We start from the raw sequence: 13,606 nt of genomic DNA, 5'->3' as shown, positions 1-13,606 counted from the left end.
CGAGGGCCGGAGGGGGTTCTGGGGCGCCTCTGGCTCTCCCCCTCCTGCCCCTGGGGCTCCGGTTCCCAGCGTCTCGGCCAGCTTCGGGGACTGAAGTCGCGGGGGAAGCCGCAGACCCTCCGGAGAGCTGCGGGCGATGGCCTGGGCTCTGGCTGGGCTGCTGGGAATCCCGGCAAAGGCGCCCCCCCCCTCCGGTCCGCGCGGGACGGGCCCGGTAGGGTCCGGGTCGGGGCGCTGGAGGGCAGCAGGCAGCGCGCGCCGGAGAGGGGGCTCTCCGACGGCGGGGGAGGGGGCTGGGTGAAGCGCACCCTTCACACGGTTGGCATCTTTCCATGGCGGAGGCTGGGATTGGTCGGCTGGCCCGCCCTTGGCTCCGAGTTGACCAATGGGAGCTGCGGGTTCCGGCCGGCCTCCTTTGGCCCCAGTGGCAGCCAGCGAGCCCCCCCTCCTGCCTTGTGATTTGCTCCCCAATTGACCTAAATACAGTGGCTGGACGGCGACGCAGCGGCGGGGCCCGGGAGCGCGCGCCGCCTTGCTCAGGCGCGCGCCCCTGCTCGGTGCGCCCCTCTCCGCGCATCCCATTTGCGCGCGGCTCGTCCAATCCGCTCGTGGCTGCGGGCTTGTAACCCGCCGGCCCGCCCGACATCTTCCTTTCCTCCCGTGGGCTTCGGGGCGGAGTGGGGCGATTGGGCGCGGGCAGGCGGGGAGGGGTCCCGGCGGAGGGGAGGCGCTGCAGGCCCCGCGCAGCAGCCCGCCGGGCGCCCGGCCACCAACATGCCCGACGAGGCGCCCTTCAGCCAGCGCTCTGCCTCGGCGCGCGTCTCCTCCTTCTTCATCGCCAACCTGCTGGGCGCCGAAGCCAAAGGCGGCGGCGGCGGCAGCGGCGGCGAGGAGCGCAAGGCGGACGTCGCTGCCGACGGGCCCCGGGAGAGGCGGAGCACGGGCACACCGGCCGCCAGCCCATGCGCCTTCGCCTGCTGCCAGTGCCGCGCCGCCCGCCTGGACCTCGGCCCGCCCGGCTACCCGCTCCGAGAAAGCGCCCTGGACTGGTACCGAGGGGCGCACGTGGCCTTCATCGGATGCGCCAGCCCGGAGAGTAAGTCCGCCCTCCCCCCGCCCTCTCCCCCGACGGCCCCGACGAGTCCTCCCAGCTCTCCGAACAGCCGACCCCCCCCCCAGGCCCCCCAAACAAGCAGCGCGCCCCTCCAATCCCAGGGGTTCTTTCAGCCTGGGCTACCAGGCCGTTGTCGCTGGGAATCGGGCTGGAATCCCCCGCCCCCTCCAGGCGCCTAGTCAAGGGGGCGGCAGGCAGCCTGGCGGGGGGAGCGGCGGCCCCGAAGGCGGCCTGTGCCGGAAACAAAGGAAGCCCCGCGCCTCTGGCCTCTCCCCCGACCCCCAAGGAGGCGCGACAGCCGCGGCCGGGTGCCTAGTGGCGGCTGCGGCTCTCCGCTCCCCTTTCTTGCAGGCCAATGCCCGCCGCCGCCACTCAGGCAGGGGGGGGGGGGGGGGGGCGGGCTGGCAGGTCGGGACTCTGAGAAGAACGGGCGCGCGTGTTTCTTGCGGGAGGAGGTGGCCCTGCTCCGCCTCTTAGCCCTGGGACTGAAGCCGAAGTCCGGCCGGACCGGTCGGTCTCACGGGCTGGGGGGAGGATTCGGGGGCCGCTCCCCGAAGGCACCTTGGCTTGGATACCGAACTCCGAATAAAACTCGAGTGGGCCATTTGGAGCGGGGATTCCGGAGCGGAGGTTCGGGGGGGGGGGGGGGGTCATGCGCTGTGCTCTGCGGCTTTTCCATTGCGGCGGGAAGCTGAGGGGGCTGGGGCTGAGCAGCTGCCCCGTTCCGCGGAGTTGAAGTAAAGGTACCAGTGTTTTTTTCCTGCAGGTGGGGAAGCTGAGGAGCGTGGCCGGAGCAGCCGCCCGTTCCGCGGGGGGGGGGGCTCTGGGGGCCCAGTCAGTGGGTGGGGAGGGCGTCTGCCCGTCCAGGGGCGTTCGAAGGCGGGCTTGGAGCCCCGGCGTCACCCCGGCTGCTCATGCTCCCTCTCGCTTTGCCTCCCTCCGCAGCCAGCGACAGAGATTCTCCGGAGTCCCCTGAGGTGGCGGCCGGCGCGGCCCGGAGCCCCGCAGGGCGGCGAGAAGAGGCGGCGGGCAGCGCGGCGGCGACTGAGGAGCGAGTCGAGGCGCGGTCGAGTGCGGCGGCGGCGGCGGCCGGGCGCAAGAAGAAGACGCGCACGGTCTTCAGCCGCAGCCAGGTCTTCCAGCTGGAGTCCACCTTCGACGTGAAGCGCTACCTGAGCAGCGCCGAGCGCGCCGGCCTGGCAGCCTCGCTGCACCTCACGGAGACGCAGGTCAAGATCTGGTTCCAGAACCGGCGCAACAAGTGGAAGCGGCAGCTGGCCGCAGACCTGGAGGCCGCCGCGCACCTCGCCCAGCCGGCCCAGCGCCTGGGTGTCGCGCCCATTCTTTCACCGACGAGAACTTCGCCTTCCACTGCAGCGCCCTGCTCGGTGCAAGCTTACCTGCAGCCCTTCTGGCCCCAGTCCCACGCCTTCGCTGCTGCGGGCCCTCTCTTACTCCTGCTGCCGCTGGCCTCCTTCTCCTCCGCAGCGGCGGCCCCGACGGCGCCCTTCCTGCGCGCGCAGATGAGCGGCCTGGTGTGATCACGCGCCCCTGGTGTGATCACGAGCCGGGGACCGGACTGCGCTCAAGGGGCTGCCTGGCTAGTTGGGGGGAGGGCGGCCGGCAGCGGGAGCAAGGAGGGAGACGACCCCCTTGGCCAGCCCCGCCAGGTCTCAGCGTCCTCCTCCGATGCGCCCGGAGACGCGCCTGCGGCAGCACCGTGGTCCGCCCGCGCATTCCCGGAGCCGAGAGCCTCGACGGTGCCGAGCAAGAGAAGAATGTATTTTGTCCTGGAGACATTTTTCCCGCCCCTTCCCCCCCCCCCAACGGGGCACGTCAAAGGGAGACAGGGAAGGTCGTGCCCCTAACCCCTGCCGCCGCCGCCGCCGCCGGCTTCCTGGCCTCGCCGCGGGCTCGCCAGCGTGGAGGCCAAGTTCGGGCCTGCTGCGGGGCTTGGCTTGGCGGGCCTGCTGCGAAGGTCCCCCTCCCGGGAAGCGGGGCGTCGGCGGGCGCTGCGTTCCCCCAAAGAGGGCCGGATTGGCCGCCGGGCCAAGGGCTGCGTCTGGGCCGCGCTCGTGTGGCGAAGGAGAGAGAATGGATGCCGGGCCGTTCCCGAGTTGTTCGCTGTGCTTTTTCCCTCCGCAAGGCTTGCAAAGGCCAACGAGCGCGTCTCCCTCGCCCCACCGCGCAGCACGCCCGGCCCGGGGCACGGACGGAGCCAGCGATTTTCTCACCGTTTTCCGCCGCACCTCCCAGGCCTCAGCCAGCCCGCAAGGGAGCGTCGCTCTGCGTAACGCCTCGCGGGGTCCCAGTTCGGGTTGCAGTGAAGCGCGGGTGGACCCCTCGGAAGACTTTGGCCGGGCAGGTCAGGCTGTGTCAAGCAGGTGCCGCCCGCCTTTCCTGCAGGAACCGCCTTTCCTCGTTTTGGCTCAGCGCGGTTGACAGTAACATCACCGGGTCCCAAATTAATCCTCCGGGGGGGGGGGGGCGGCGGCGGCTTTTGTTAAAAAGGGAGCTGAAAGGAAAGGAGGCCGAGAGAGGGGGCTGGCAGGCGGGGTCTCGCAGGGATCTGCCTGGAGAGATCGGCTTTGATCCTTCACCTTGTCGTGATATCCCGACGGATTTCTGCCTGTTTGCTGGGTGAGGTTCGCTCTGAGTGGCCTGGCCTGGGTTCGAGGGGGGAGGGTCGTTTTTTCGTTTGTTTTTGTTTTTAATTTTCTGTTTTATTGCTTAATTTATGTTTGGGCAGGTCTGGTTTGTACGCGGTTCCGCCGCTCCTGAGACGACACGTTTTATCCCAACATGATCTATGCAGAGAACTTAATTAAACAGTCCGCCCGTGTGTCTTTTGGGGGCGGGGCCCTTGCTACTTCCGGAAATCCCTTCAGCTTGATACGGACTATTGGTTTCTTCTTTCCTTTTTTTTTTTAAAGGCGCGTTTCGCTAAAACCCACCCATCACTCTATCACTACCTCTGGCTACACGGATTGACACACGCAGCTTTTTTAGTTCCGAGGCCTGGCACTGGCCGGAGGTCCAGTCGACCAGGCTTGGGCCCGAATAGTTGGGGGTGGGCCCTGCCCAGGTGCCTTCGGAGGCTTTCCGGCGGGCCCTCCGCCTAAGGAGAAGGCCTGGCGGGGGGGGGGGGCAGGTCAGCGCCCGGAGTCTCCCGCAGGGCCAAGACCGGCTGCAGACACACGCCGGGGGCGGGTGGTTAAATGTCTCCTGTTGTTTTACAAGAAGGCATCCTGGCTCTTTTAATAAATATTGTTCAGTAGGGTGCTGTGTGGTTCCCGGGCTGCCTGGCCGTGTTCGTGACACGCCTGCATCTGTGGCTGGCATCTTCAGAGGATGGCATCTTCCATGCCAGCCACAAATGCCTGCTGCTAGAACACGGCCATGCAGCCCAGAAACCACACAGCACCCCAGTGATTCCGGCCATGAAAGCCTTGGACAATATTGTTCAGGTTTGCTGATTTTTAAACGCCCACCCACCCACCCACTTGGCGGCTGGCTTAGCGAGGCGGGAGGGGCCGATGGGACCCGCCCAGTCGCCCCTCCCTCTCCCGGAGCTTCAGCTTCCCACTCTCCCCCGGCCTTCTCCAGCGGGCCGCAGCCTCGCCTGGACCGGGCGCACGGGGAGGGACGGGGACGCGGCTCGTCCTGCCCAGGCTTGGGGGCTCCTGCCAGGATCTGTCTCCCTCCCTCCACAGGGCCTTTGCAGGTGGGGGCAGAGGCGAGCACAGGGAGGTGCCCAGGCGGGTGCCCTGTGCAATGCGCACCCCACCTTCAGCCCCCTTGTAGCTACATCCAGTGGCATATCTAGGCAAACTGGAGTTTGGCAGCATGGGCAGCTGCCCTCCCCCACTGTGACCAAGCAATGATTTTTTACACCTGGTCATTTCAAAGTCACCATCACATTATAGAACATGCCCCAACTCACAAATGTGAACACAGCAATGGGCCATGCCACACAGCAGAAATATTTTTAAAAAAACATTTCAATATGCTTTCAAAATGTTTTATTACTGCTATGAAAACATTTTATGGTGTTGTATCCAGTCCCCCAATTGGGGGAAACTGCATCACTTTCAATGTTATTTAAACTGGGAACCCCAGATTCTCCCTTTAAGGTGGATTTAAAAGGAGAATCTGGGCTCCCTAGTTTAAACAAGTGATGCTGGAATCCACCCCCAAACAGCCTCATTTTCAATGGTATTTAAACTAGGGAGTCCAGATTCTCCCTTTAAGGTGGATTTAAAAGGAGAATCTGGGCTCCCTAGTTTAAACAAGTGATATACTGAATCCACTCCTGCCAAACAGCCACAGGCTTTTCCAATGGCATTTCAAAACTAGGGAGTCCAGATTCTCCCTTTAGGTGGATTTAAAGTAGAATCTGGGCTCCCCTAGTTTGCAAAATTTCAGTGGATGCTGGAATCCACCCCAAACAGCCCTTCATATTTTCAATGGGTATTTAAAACTAGGAGTCCAGATTCTCCCCTTTAGGTGGATTTGCAAAAGCTAGAATCTGGGCTCCCCTAGTTTAAACCTCAAGTGATGCTGGAATCCCACTCCCCAAACAGCCTCTTTATTTCTAATGAGTATTTCTAAACAAGGGAGTCCCAGATTCTCTCCTTTAAGGTGGATTTGAAAAGTAGAATCTGAGTTCCCTAGTTTAAACAAGTGATGCTGGAATCCATTCCCAAACAGCCTCATTGTTTTTCAATGGTATTTTAAAATAGGAGTCCAGATTCTGCACTTTTAAATCCACCTTTAAAAGGAGAATCTAGGGTTTCCCAGTTTTAAGACAATGATTGAAAAGGGTGATGCTATTTAGGGGTTGATTTCCCCCCACCCTGAAACAGCATCACTTTCAATGTTTCAACTGGGGACCTCAGATTCTCCCTTTAAATCCATGGCAAAAGGAGGGGGGATTTAAAAGGAAAATCTGGGGAAATTTTGGGGGTGCCTGCTGTCAGGGGTGCAATTGTTAAGCTAGCAGCATCAAACTTTCAGGGTATCTTTAAGAGACTCTCCTAATGATACTACCCAGGTTTGGTGAAGTTTGGTTCAGGGGGTCCAAAGTTATCGACCCTCAAAGGTGTAGCCCCCATCTTCTGTTAGCTCCCATTGGAAACAATGGGTGATGGGGCACCCCCTTTGGGAGTCCATAGTTTTGGGCCCCTGGACCAAACTTCACAAAACCTGGGTGGTATCAGTAGGAAACTCTCCTGATGATACCTCCCAGTTTTGGTGAAGTTTGGTTCAGGGGGCCCAAAGTTATGAGCCCTCAAATGTGTAGCTCCCATCTTCTATTAGCTCCCATTGGAAACAATGGGGATGGAGGACCCCCTTTGGGAGTCCATAACTTTAGACCCCCTAAACCAAACTTCACAAAACCTTGGTGGTATTAGTAAGAGACTCTCCTGATGATACTATCCAGGTTTGGTGAAGTTTCCGCAGTAGGAAATCCAGTGGAGCCCGTCCAGTGGGTGCTGGGAGGGGGGCTGGGGGGCTGGGCTTGTGTTGCTTGTCAGCCGCCTGGAGCAGGACTGTGACAAGGCGGCGGGGGGGGGGGGTCCATTCATTCATTCCCCAAGCAGCTGGCAATGCGACAGGGAGCGGGCCCTGCACAGACGCGCTCTCCCGGAACCATCGCAGCCTGCAATTTGGGGGGGGGGGGGCGGCACAGGAGCAGACAGGGCACACCAGCACCAGAACCAGGAGACAGAAGAACAGATACCAAGGTGTAAACAAACATAATTTTATCTCCATGTAACCCACCCTTTATAGTTAGTAAACTTTTTCCTCCAAGCAGGGCGGGGGCGCAAGAAGGGCTCGGTGGTCTCTCGTGGGGCCGCCCTGCCCAACAGTCCATTTCGGGCCGGACAGGAGCCCCCCCCCCCGCATTTCTTTCTACCCAGACTTTCTGAGCTGGCCCAGGGGTGTTGCTCCTCCTCCGCTCAGGAGCTGCTGCCTTTCCTTCAAGGCGGCACCACCGAGCTCATTCCCCGGTGGACTCCTTCAGTGCCTAAGCAGCGGCTGCCTTGGACCACTCAGTCATCACAAGGAGGGAGGAAGAGCTGGCCAGGCTGCCAGAGGGAGAATATAGATATCTTTACCTGACCCTCCATTTACAGTTAGTACACTCATTTATAAAAAGCAACTGAGAATCTTTCTCTTCTGTTCTACTCTGATGGCAGGCAGGCAGGCAGGCAGGCTACAATTAGCAGAGAACAGACAGATTCTCAGTTGCTTTTTATATATGAGTTTACTAACTATAAATGGAGGGTTGCAAGGAGATAAAATAAATCCTGTCTACACTGCGGGAGGTCTGGTGACCCCTTGGTCCCTGTTCTGCGGTCTGCTGGGGCTGGGGCGCTCCGTCTGCTCAAACAAAGAGGCAGCGTTAACTTTACAACTTCAGATGCAGGTGCTCACTGACATGTCAGCAGTGGCTGTTGCCTGACCAATAGCTGATCAATAGAGCAGGTCATAAACAGCGACTACAGCAACTTGTTTACATACAAACAGTTATCCCTTTTTAAACGGAGTTGTGGCAGACACTTGCCAACTCTCCACAGAATGGCGGGGCCAGGCGAAAGCCGGAACTCCGCTCGACGCCCTTTCAGATCAATGGCTTGAGACTGCAGTCAGGGCGGGCTACGCAAGTGCCCGGCTTTAACGGGGGAGAGGGAGGGGTTACCCTCACCCCCACCCGGCGCCGCCATGGCAAGCAGGGGCTGGGGTGGACCCCGCAAAGAGGCAGCGCTGCCCCAGCCCAGCCAGCCCCGAGGGGAAGCTCCGCCTGGCTTCTTCCCGCACCTGCACGGGGGCTGGGGGGGGGGGGCGAGGTTGGCTTCTCAAGGCCTTGACCCCCCCCCCCACCACACCGCCCATGCTGCCAATTCAGTTCACATTCTTCCGCAGAAGCGGGGCTGAGCGGCTCTGCTCCAAAACACCCCCCATCGCACCTGCGCACAAAAGCTGCAGGGCGCTAACACCCCCTCCCCCACCCCACTAATGGAGGCGTCCGGCTTAAGCGACCGCCCGCAGCCACAGCGCCAGGATCGTGCTGAGCCGCCCCGAGGGTGCTGAGTGGGTGCGCTGGCTGGAGCCCCAGTTCCGTTGGGCAGAGGAAACCCGCCACACCACGGCCGAGAAATGGGCAGCGGACTTCGGGGGAGGGCCAGGCCGATCCGTAAAGCGTTTGTGCCTGCGATGCGCCTGGCTCTTCCCCCCCGCCCCCCACAGCAGTTCAGCGTCAGACCTCTGCGGATGCTTCCGCGGGGTCGGAGGGAGGCTAGACGAGGTTGGTGGCACTGCCACCCCCACCCCCCGTTCCCCGGTTCGCTTGAAATTGATTTGGGCCCAACCGCCGGCAGTCGGCCCTCCCGCACGGAAGGAGCTGCGGGCGGGGGCAGTGGAAGCCTTTTCTTTCGTGGGTCAGGAGCGCAGGAGGGGGGGGGGCGGTGCAGCCTAGCACGGGTCAAAGCCCGAGGCCAAGCGCCTGGTCTTGTGGCGCTGCTGCTGGGCTGGGTGGGGCAACAGCACCAGAACCCCCCCCCCCCCAGCTCCAGGCAGACTTCCGCCTCCAGAGCTGCCAGGGCAGAGACTGCGCCCCCGGGCCAAACTCGCCAGGTCGCCCCCCAAAGGGGAAATGCCTCCGATGCTGCTGCGGAAGGCTGTTGCGGGGTCGGGTCGGGGCTACCGGACCAGCGCCGCCCAGCCCAGAACCCCCCACCCCGCCCCCCGCAGCTGCAAACGCCTTCTGTTGGGAGCAGCCACGAAACACGAACTTTTGCGCTTTACGACTCGGGCACGCGCCCCTGCCAGGCCTGGGGATCCCGCTCCGTCTCGCTCGCTCGCTCGCTCGCCCAGCCCCAAAGGCCCGGCTCGGTTGGAGCCAGAAGTCGACCTGTGCATTCAGCTGAAACGTGCCGCAGACACAACCCAGACTCGCAACCTACGACCGACTCGGGGGTCGCCCAGGACTCCCGAAGCCGCGCGGCTCAACTCTTCTTTTGCATGTTGCTTTAAGTACATTTGGACCCCTCTTTCCTGGGGCGGGGGGGAAGCGGCTAAATCCCGTGGCAAAGGAGGAGCAGGGAAGACCTGCGGGGTCGACCTGGCCCAGTTCAGGAACGGCGATCGGAGGAGGAGGAGGAGGAGGAGGAAGTCGCGCCGGAGCTCCGGGAAGCAGAGAAGAGCAGAGCGGAGGACGGATTTATTTGCTGCCGTTTGCTCCTGCCAGGAGCTTCAAAGCGGCTGGCCAGCTCCTCCCCCCCCACCCCCCACCCCGACACCTTCTTGTGCGGCTGCAGGTGGGGCTGGGAACTGGGGCTGGCCCAAGGTCACCCAGCAGGCTTCATATGGAGCAGGGAGCACACAAATCCAGCTTAACCAGTACAACAGGCAGCCCTGTGTGGGCCAGCCAGCGCCCCCCTCCAATAGCCACCCCGGACTTGTGGAACCCGGGAGGGGGGAGGGAGATCCTGGACCCGTGGCCCGCCGAGGTGCGCAGTGCAGGGGTCTCAGACTTTTCCCGGTGTTCACGGCTGGGCACCAATCCCCGCGCCTTGCTCTCTCGCAGGGCCTTGAAAGGCGCCTTGGCGCTCCCCCCCCCCCTTCAGGCCCCTCTTGGGGCGAGGAGCGGCTGGCACCGGATCCTTCCTGCACCTCTGTGTACCCCCCCCCCTCCGCCCCGCCCCGCCCCGCCCCGAGGTGCTCAGGCTGTCTGCCTAAGCGGCACTCAGCGCCACAGGCGGCCCCGCCCCATCGATCGCGCCATTGATCGCTCGCTCGCTCGCCCAACCGCCCAGGAAAGCCTGGAGGGGGCTGGGCCTGTGTCCCCCGGGGAGGAGTCGGCGCCCCCCCCCCCGCTCCAGTTCTGCAGAGGCCGGAGGGAGAGCATTTTGTCTGCCCCCGCCCTTCGGGTAGGGGGGGTCCGGCCTCCGGACAATCCCTGGCGGCGTGGGAAGAAAGGCGGCCCTGCAGCCCTGAAGGAGCCGCGGTTCTCCCCTGTGCTCTCCCTGGCCCCTGCTTGGCCCAGGACACCTGCCCTGCCCTGCCCCGCCCCCTCGGGAGGTTGAGGGGCCGGAGGAGGCGAGGGCTCAGCCGCTTCCCGGCGTGTGGGCGGTGCTGCTCAGGCCGGGACCTCCTCCGTCGTCCCCCGCCCCGCCTCGGCTGAGGCCTCCTCCCACCCCGCCCAGGAGGCCCCCAGCACCGCCTGCTGTGCGAGCCCCGCGCTAGGATGGGTCAGGCAAGCAGCCCGCCGCCGGCTCCCAGGCGCAGCTTCTCCGCCCGCCGTCGGCCCTCGACGGGAGCAGCGCTAGACCCGCAGCCGTCCGCCTGGCCTCAGCCCGTCCTTGATCTGACGCTGAAGGCAGGTGGGCCTCGATCCCCGCCCCTCCCTGGCTTCACGGGACCAGGCGGCCTCCCTTGCCCCCCCTTTCCCTGGCCAGGTGTCATCGCCAGGCGGCGGCCAGGGTCGAGCGGGCAGCGAAGGGCTCCCCGGGGCTCTGGCGCAGTGTCGTGGAGCCTCTTGGGCTTGGAGACCCGTCCTGGTGGGTGAAGCCCTCCGTGGCCTTTTCCTAGGTGTGAAAGGGAGGCCGTCCCGTTCAGCCAGGCCCCTCCGCACGCCTCGCCGAAGGGGCTGCTCCCCACCAAGGGCTTCGAGGATCGCGCTGAACGCAGTGGGACGGGCTGCGGCGCGCGGGGCCTGGGTTTGGTGCAACCCGGCTGGAGGACGCGCGGACAGGCGAGAGAAGGGCCCGGTGTCCCCCCGGCCTCCGCGCTCCGACCCCAGCGCCCCGCAGTAGGACCCGGCCGCTGGCAGCCCTCCCGAGGCCGGCAAGCAGCAGCTCTCCGGGTCCTGACCTGCCCGGGGGCGGGGGGAGGGAGGTTGCCGCGGGTCGCGGGCGCCGTCCTTCAGGGGCGCGGCCTTTAGAGGTCTCTCCGGACCCGAAAGACACCGGCTCGCTCGCCAAATGGATCGCGTCTGGCGAAAGTGCCGCTCCAGACAAAGAACGCCGGTCCAGAGCAGACCTTGGCGCGGGGGTGGGGGGTGGGGGGGAGTGGCTTTCTTGCCGCCGGCCCCCACGTTTGTCAAATGTGTTTGACGGCTGCAAGGACGAAACGCCGTCTTCGTCGGGTGCCCGACCCAGTCCCCGGCCCGAATGGCCGCGTGGCGTCTCCCTCGCCTGGTGGGAATCAGGTCCGCCGTTTTCTTGCGTGGTTTGTTTTTCGAGCGCCGCTGGCACTGCCGGCCATCCTCGGGGGCCCCTGGGAGGGGCGGGGGGCGGGCGTGAATCCGCGGCGTGTCGCCGGGGCAAAAGGGGCAAAAGGAATGCTGGCCGGAGGCTGCGAAATGAGCGCGCCGCCTGCGCCCCTCCGGCCGGCCTGGCGCGTCCCCGTCGCCTCGCTCGCCGCCACCGCCGCCGCCCGGCCTTTCTGCTGCGGACAGCAGCCTTCGCGATCCTGCTGGGGAATTGCGACGAAGAATCCCTCCCGGCACTGGCGATCTGCTCTGCTTGGCCCCAAATGAGGGGTTTGTGGTTGCTGGAATCCAAACCGGAAGGGAAGGAGGGAGCCGCCCGGTATTGGGATCTGCTCCTCCTAAATGACCCTAGTCCCACCCCGCGGCTCCATTGGGGGCTCCCGAGGTCCAGTTTTTGGGAAGAGGAAGAAAACGTCCCGCCCGCCCTCCGTCTCGACAGAATTTTGCGAGCCTCGACCACGGCCGCCGACCTCTGGGCAGATGCGTGCAAGACCAACTGCGGCTCTGAGGGGTCCAAACACGCCGCTTCAGGCATCCTCTCACAGCCAAGTGCAACGATTTGGAACTTCTCCATTTCCATTTATTCGTTCAATTGTCAGGGAGGGGGCGACAGGAACGAAAGGGGAACAAGGCGTGTCACGGGATGACTGGGAGCATGACTCAAAACAGATTAATAATTTAAAAATACAAAATGTGCCCATAAATGCTCAGCTATAGAGAATTTGAGGGACGGCTGTCCCTCTGCCTGAGTGAGGGTCAAGGGGCAGAGCAAATGTATATCCTTTCCCAAAGCCAGAGGGTGCTCCCAGGCGCCCTTCTGCAACCCCCCCCCCCCCACCATCAGGTTCCGGAGGTCCACTTCCAGGAAGAGCCACGTGGACAGAAAGGGGCTTCTCTGAGGATGTCCCTCAAGATTTAAAAAGCCCGAGTTGGTTTCAACTCACTTGGAACTATTATAAAAGGAGAAAGACGTAACAGGGCGGCCTGAGCCCTAAAGAAACAAAATCAAAAAAGCCCACCCGGTCCCTTCACTTCACCTCACTTACATGTTATAACTTCAGTAATGATTTGTATGTCACACTTTGTGAAAACAGAAAAAGAGAGAGAGAGAGAGATTTCAGGTTTGCCTGGCTGGTGAAGAACTGGATGCTGGAATCCCCCACATTTGATGGTATAAACCCGTTCTTCCTCTCGCACACATTTGTGGACATCTGTAACTGAGGAAGGGGAATCTGATAGTAAAATGTGGAAATTTTTTTTGCAGTTTTAAAAATATTTGCACCCTGGTACATTTACATCTGGATTATGTTACAGGTCCGGTGGCCATGCGCCATAAAGCTTAGAGCAATAGTTGCAAAATTAACATTTCCATAAATTTCAGATTTTGCCTTTAGAATTTTGATTAAAAATCACACTCTGACTGTGAAATATTTCATCAGCATTTGAACTTCAAACACTTGAGATCTGATTGCTTTGATGGGTGCAGATATCAAAGCAGTCTACCATGGAGTGTCTCAAAGGGTTTTCAGTGGCCTTCCCTTTCCCTCCCCACAACAGACACCTTGTGAGGCAGGTGGGACTGAGAGAGTCCTTTTTTTCACCTGAAAGATTTTATCACTGCTGTGGGCTTGGTCAAATAAACTGACATTTTTATTGTTTATTGAACCTTCTTTGTAACCCCCCCTTTCTTTTCATGGGGTGCCTCATAAACTGTTGTCCCCAAATCTCCACTCAATTTGCCATTGAAGAGTAAAACTCACAGGTCTGGTCTCCAGAGACAGGCTGAATGGAGCTTCCATCTGTTTGGAATTCTGTATATTTTTTCATGATTTGACACAATTAATAAATGCTGCACAGTAAAATAATGACATAGTTTTAAGACAATGTTTAGATAATCAATTTTATGAAGAAATCACCTCCGGTATTATAGCAACTCCGCAGTTGAAGTTTCTGGCCAAAGGTGCTTTAATTAAAATACATTAAAACAATAATTTATTTTAAGTATGATTTTAAGGAACAAATTTCAAATATTACCTAATTCCTATTTATTTTTGCTTGAAAGGTATACAGAGGCTACAGTTTGTGTTGCCAAATGAACAAATGGCTGTGCTAGGTTTAAATTTCACCACCCATTTCTACCTGAGTGGGCTTGATGAATAATGATAATTTATTATTGCCCTTTTATGATATTTATTCATGACCCCAGTCAACTG

At 61.1% G+C, this 13,606-nt stretch overlaps 1 protein-coding gene across 1 annotated transcript; it reads left to right on the top strand.

Annotated features, from left to right (window-relative positions):
- The first annotated feature begins 517 nt into the window (after positions 1–517).
- Positions 518–3,938, top strand: HMX1 (H6 family homeobox 1). The gene is made up of 2 exons (XM_048510243.1): positions 518–1,096; positions 2,060–3,938. The coding sequence occupies exons 1-2, from the start codon at positions 775–777 to the stop codon at positions 2,653–2,655; spliced, it is 918 nt and encodes a 305-aa protein (XP_048366200.1). The 5' UTR covers positions 518–774; the 3' UTR covers positions 2,656–3,938.
- Positions 3,939–13,606: the final 9,668 nt, after the last annotated feature.

This window comes from Sphaerodactylus townsendi, linkage group LG10, assembly GCF_021028975.2.
Source record: "Sphaerodactylus townsendi isolate TG3544 linkage group LG10, MPM_Stown_v2.3, whole genome shotgun sequence".
NCBI lineage: Eukaryota > Metazoa > Chordata > Lepidosauria > Squamata > Sphaerodactylidae > Sphaerodactylus > Sphaerodactylus townsendi.
The sequence above is the reverse complement of the archived record's forward strand: the minus strand, read 5'-3'. Positions and strand labels throughout refer to the sequence as shown.

Excerpts from the sequence above, each read along its gene's own strand:
- HMX1 (XM_048510243.1), top strand. The coding sequence starts at position 775 with ATGCCCGACGAGGCGCCCTTCAGCCAGCGCTCTGCCTCGGCGCGCGTC. Across the intron at positions 1,097-2,059 it reads CGGATGCGCCAGCCCGGAGA|CCAGCGACAGAGATTCTCCG; the intron begins GTAAGTCCGCCC and ends CTCCCTCCGCAG.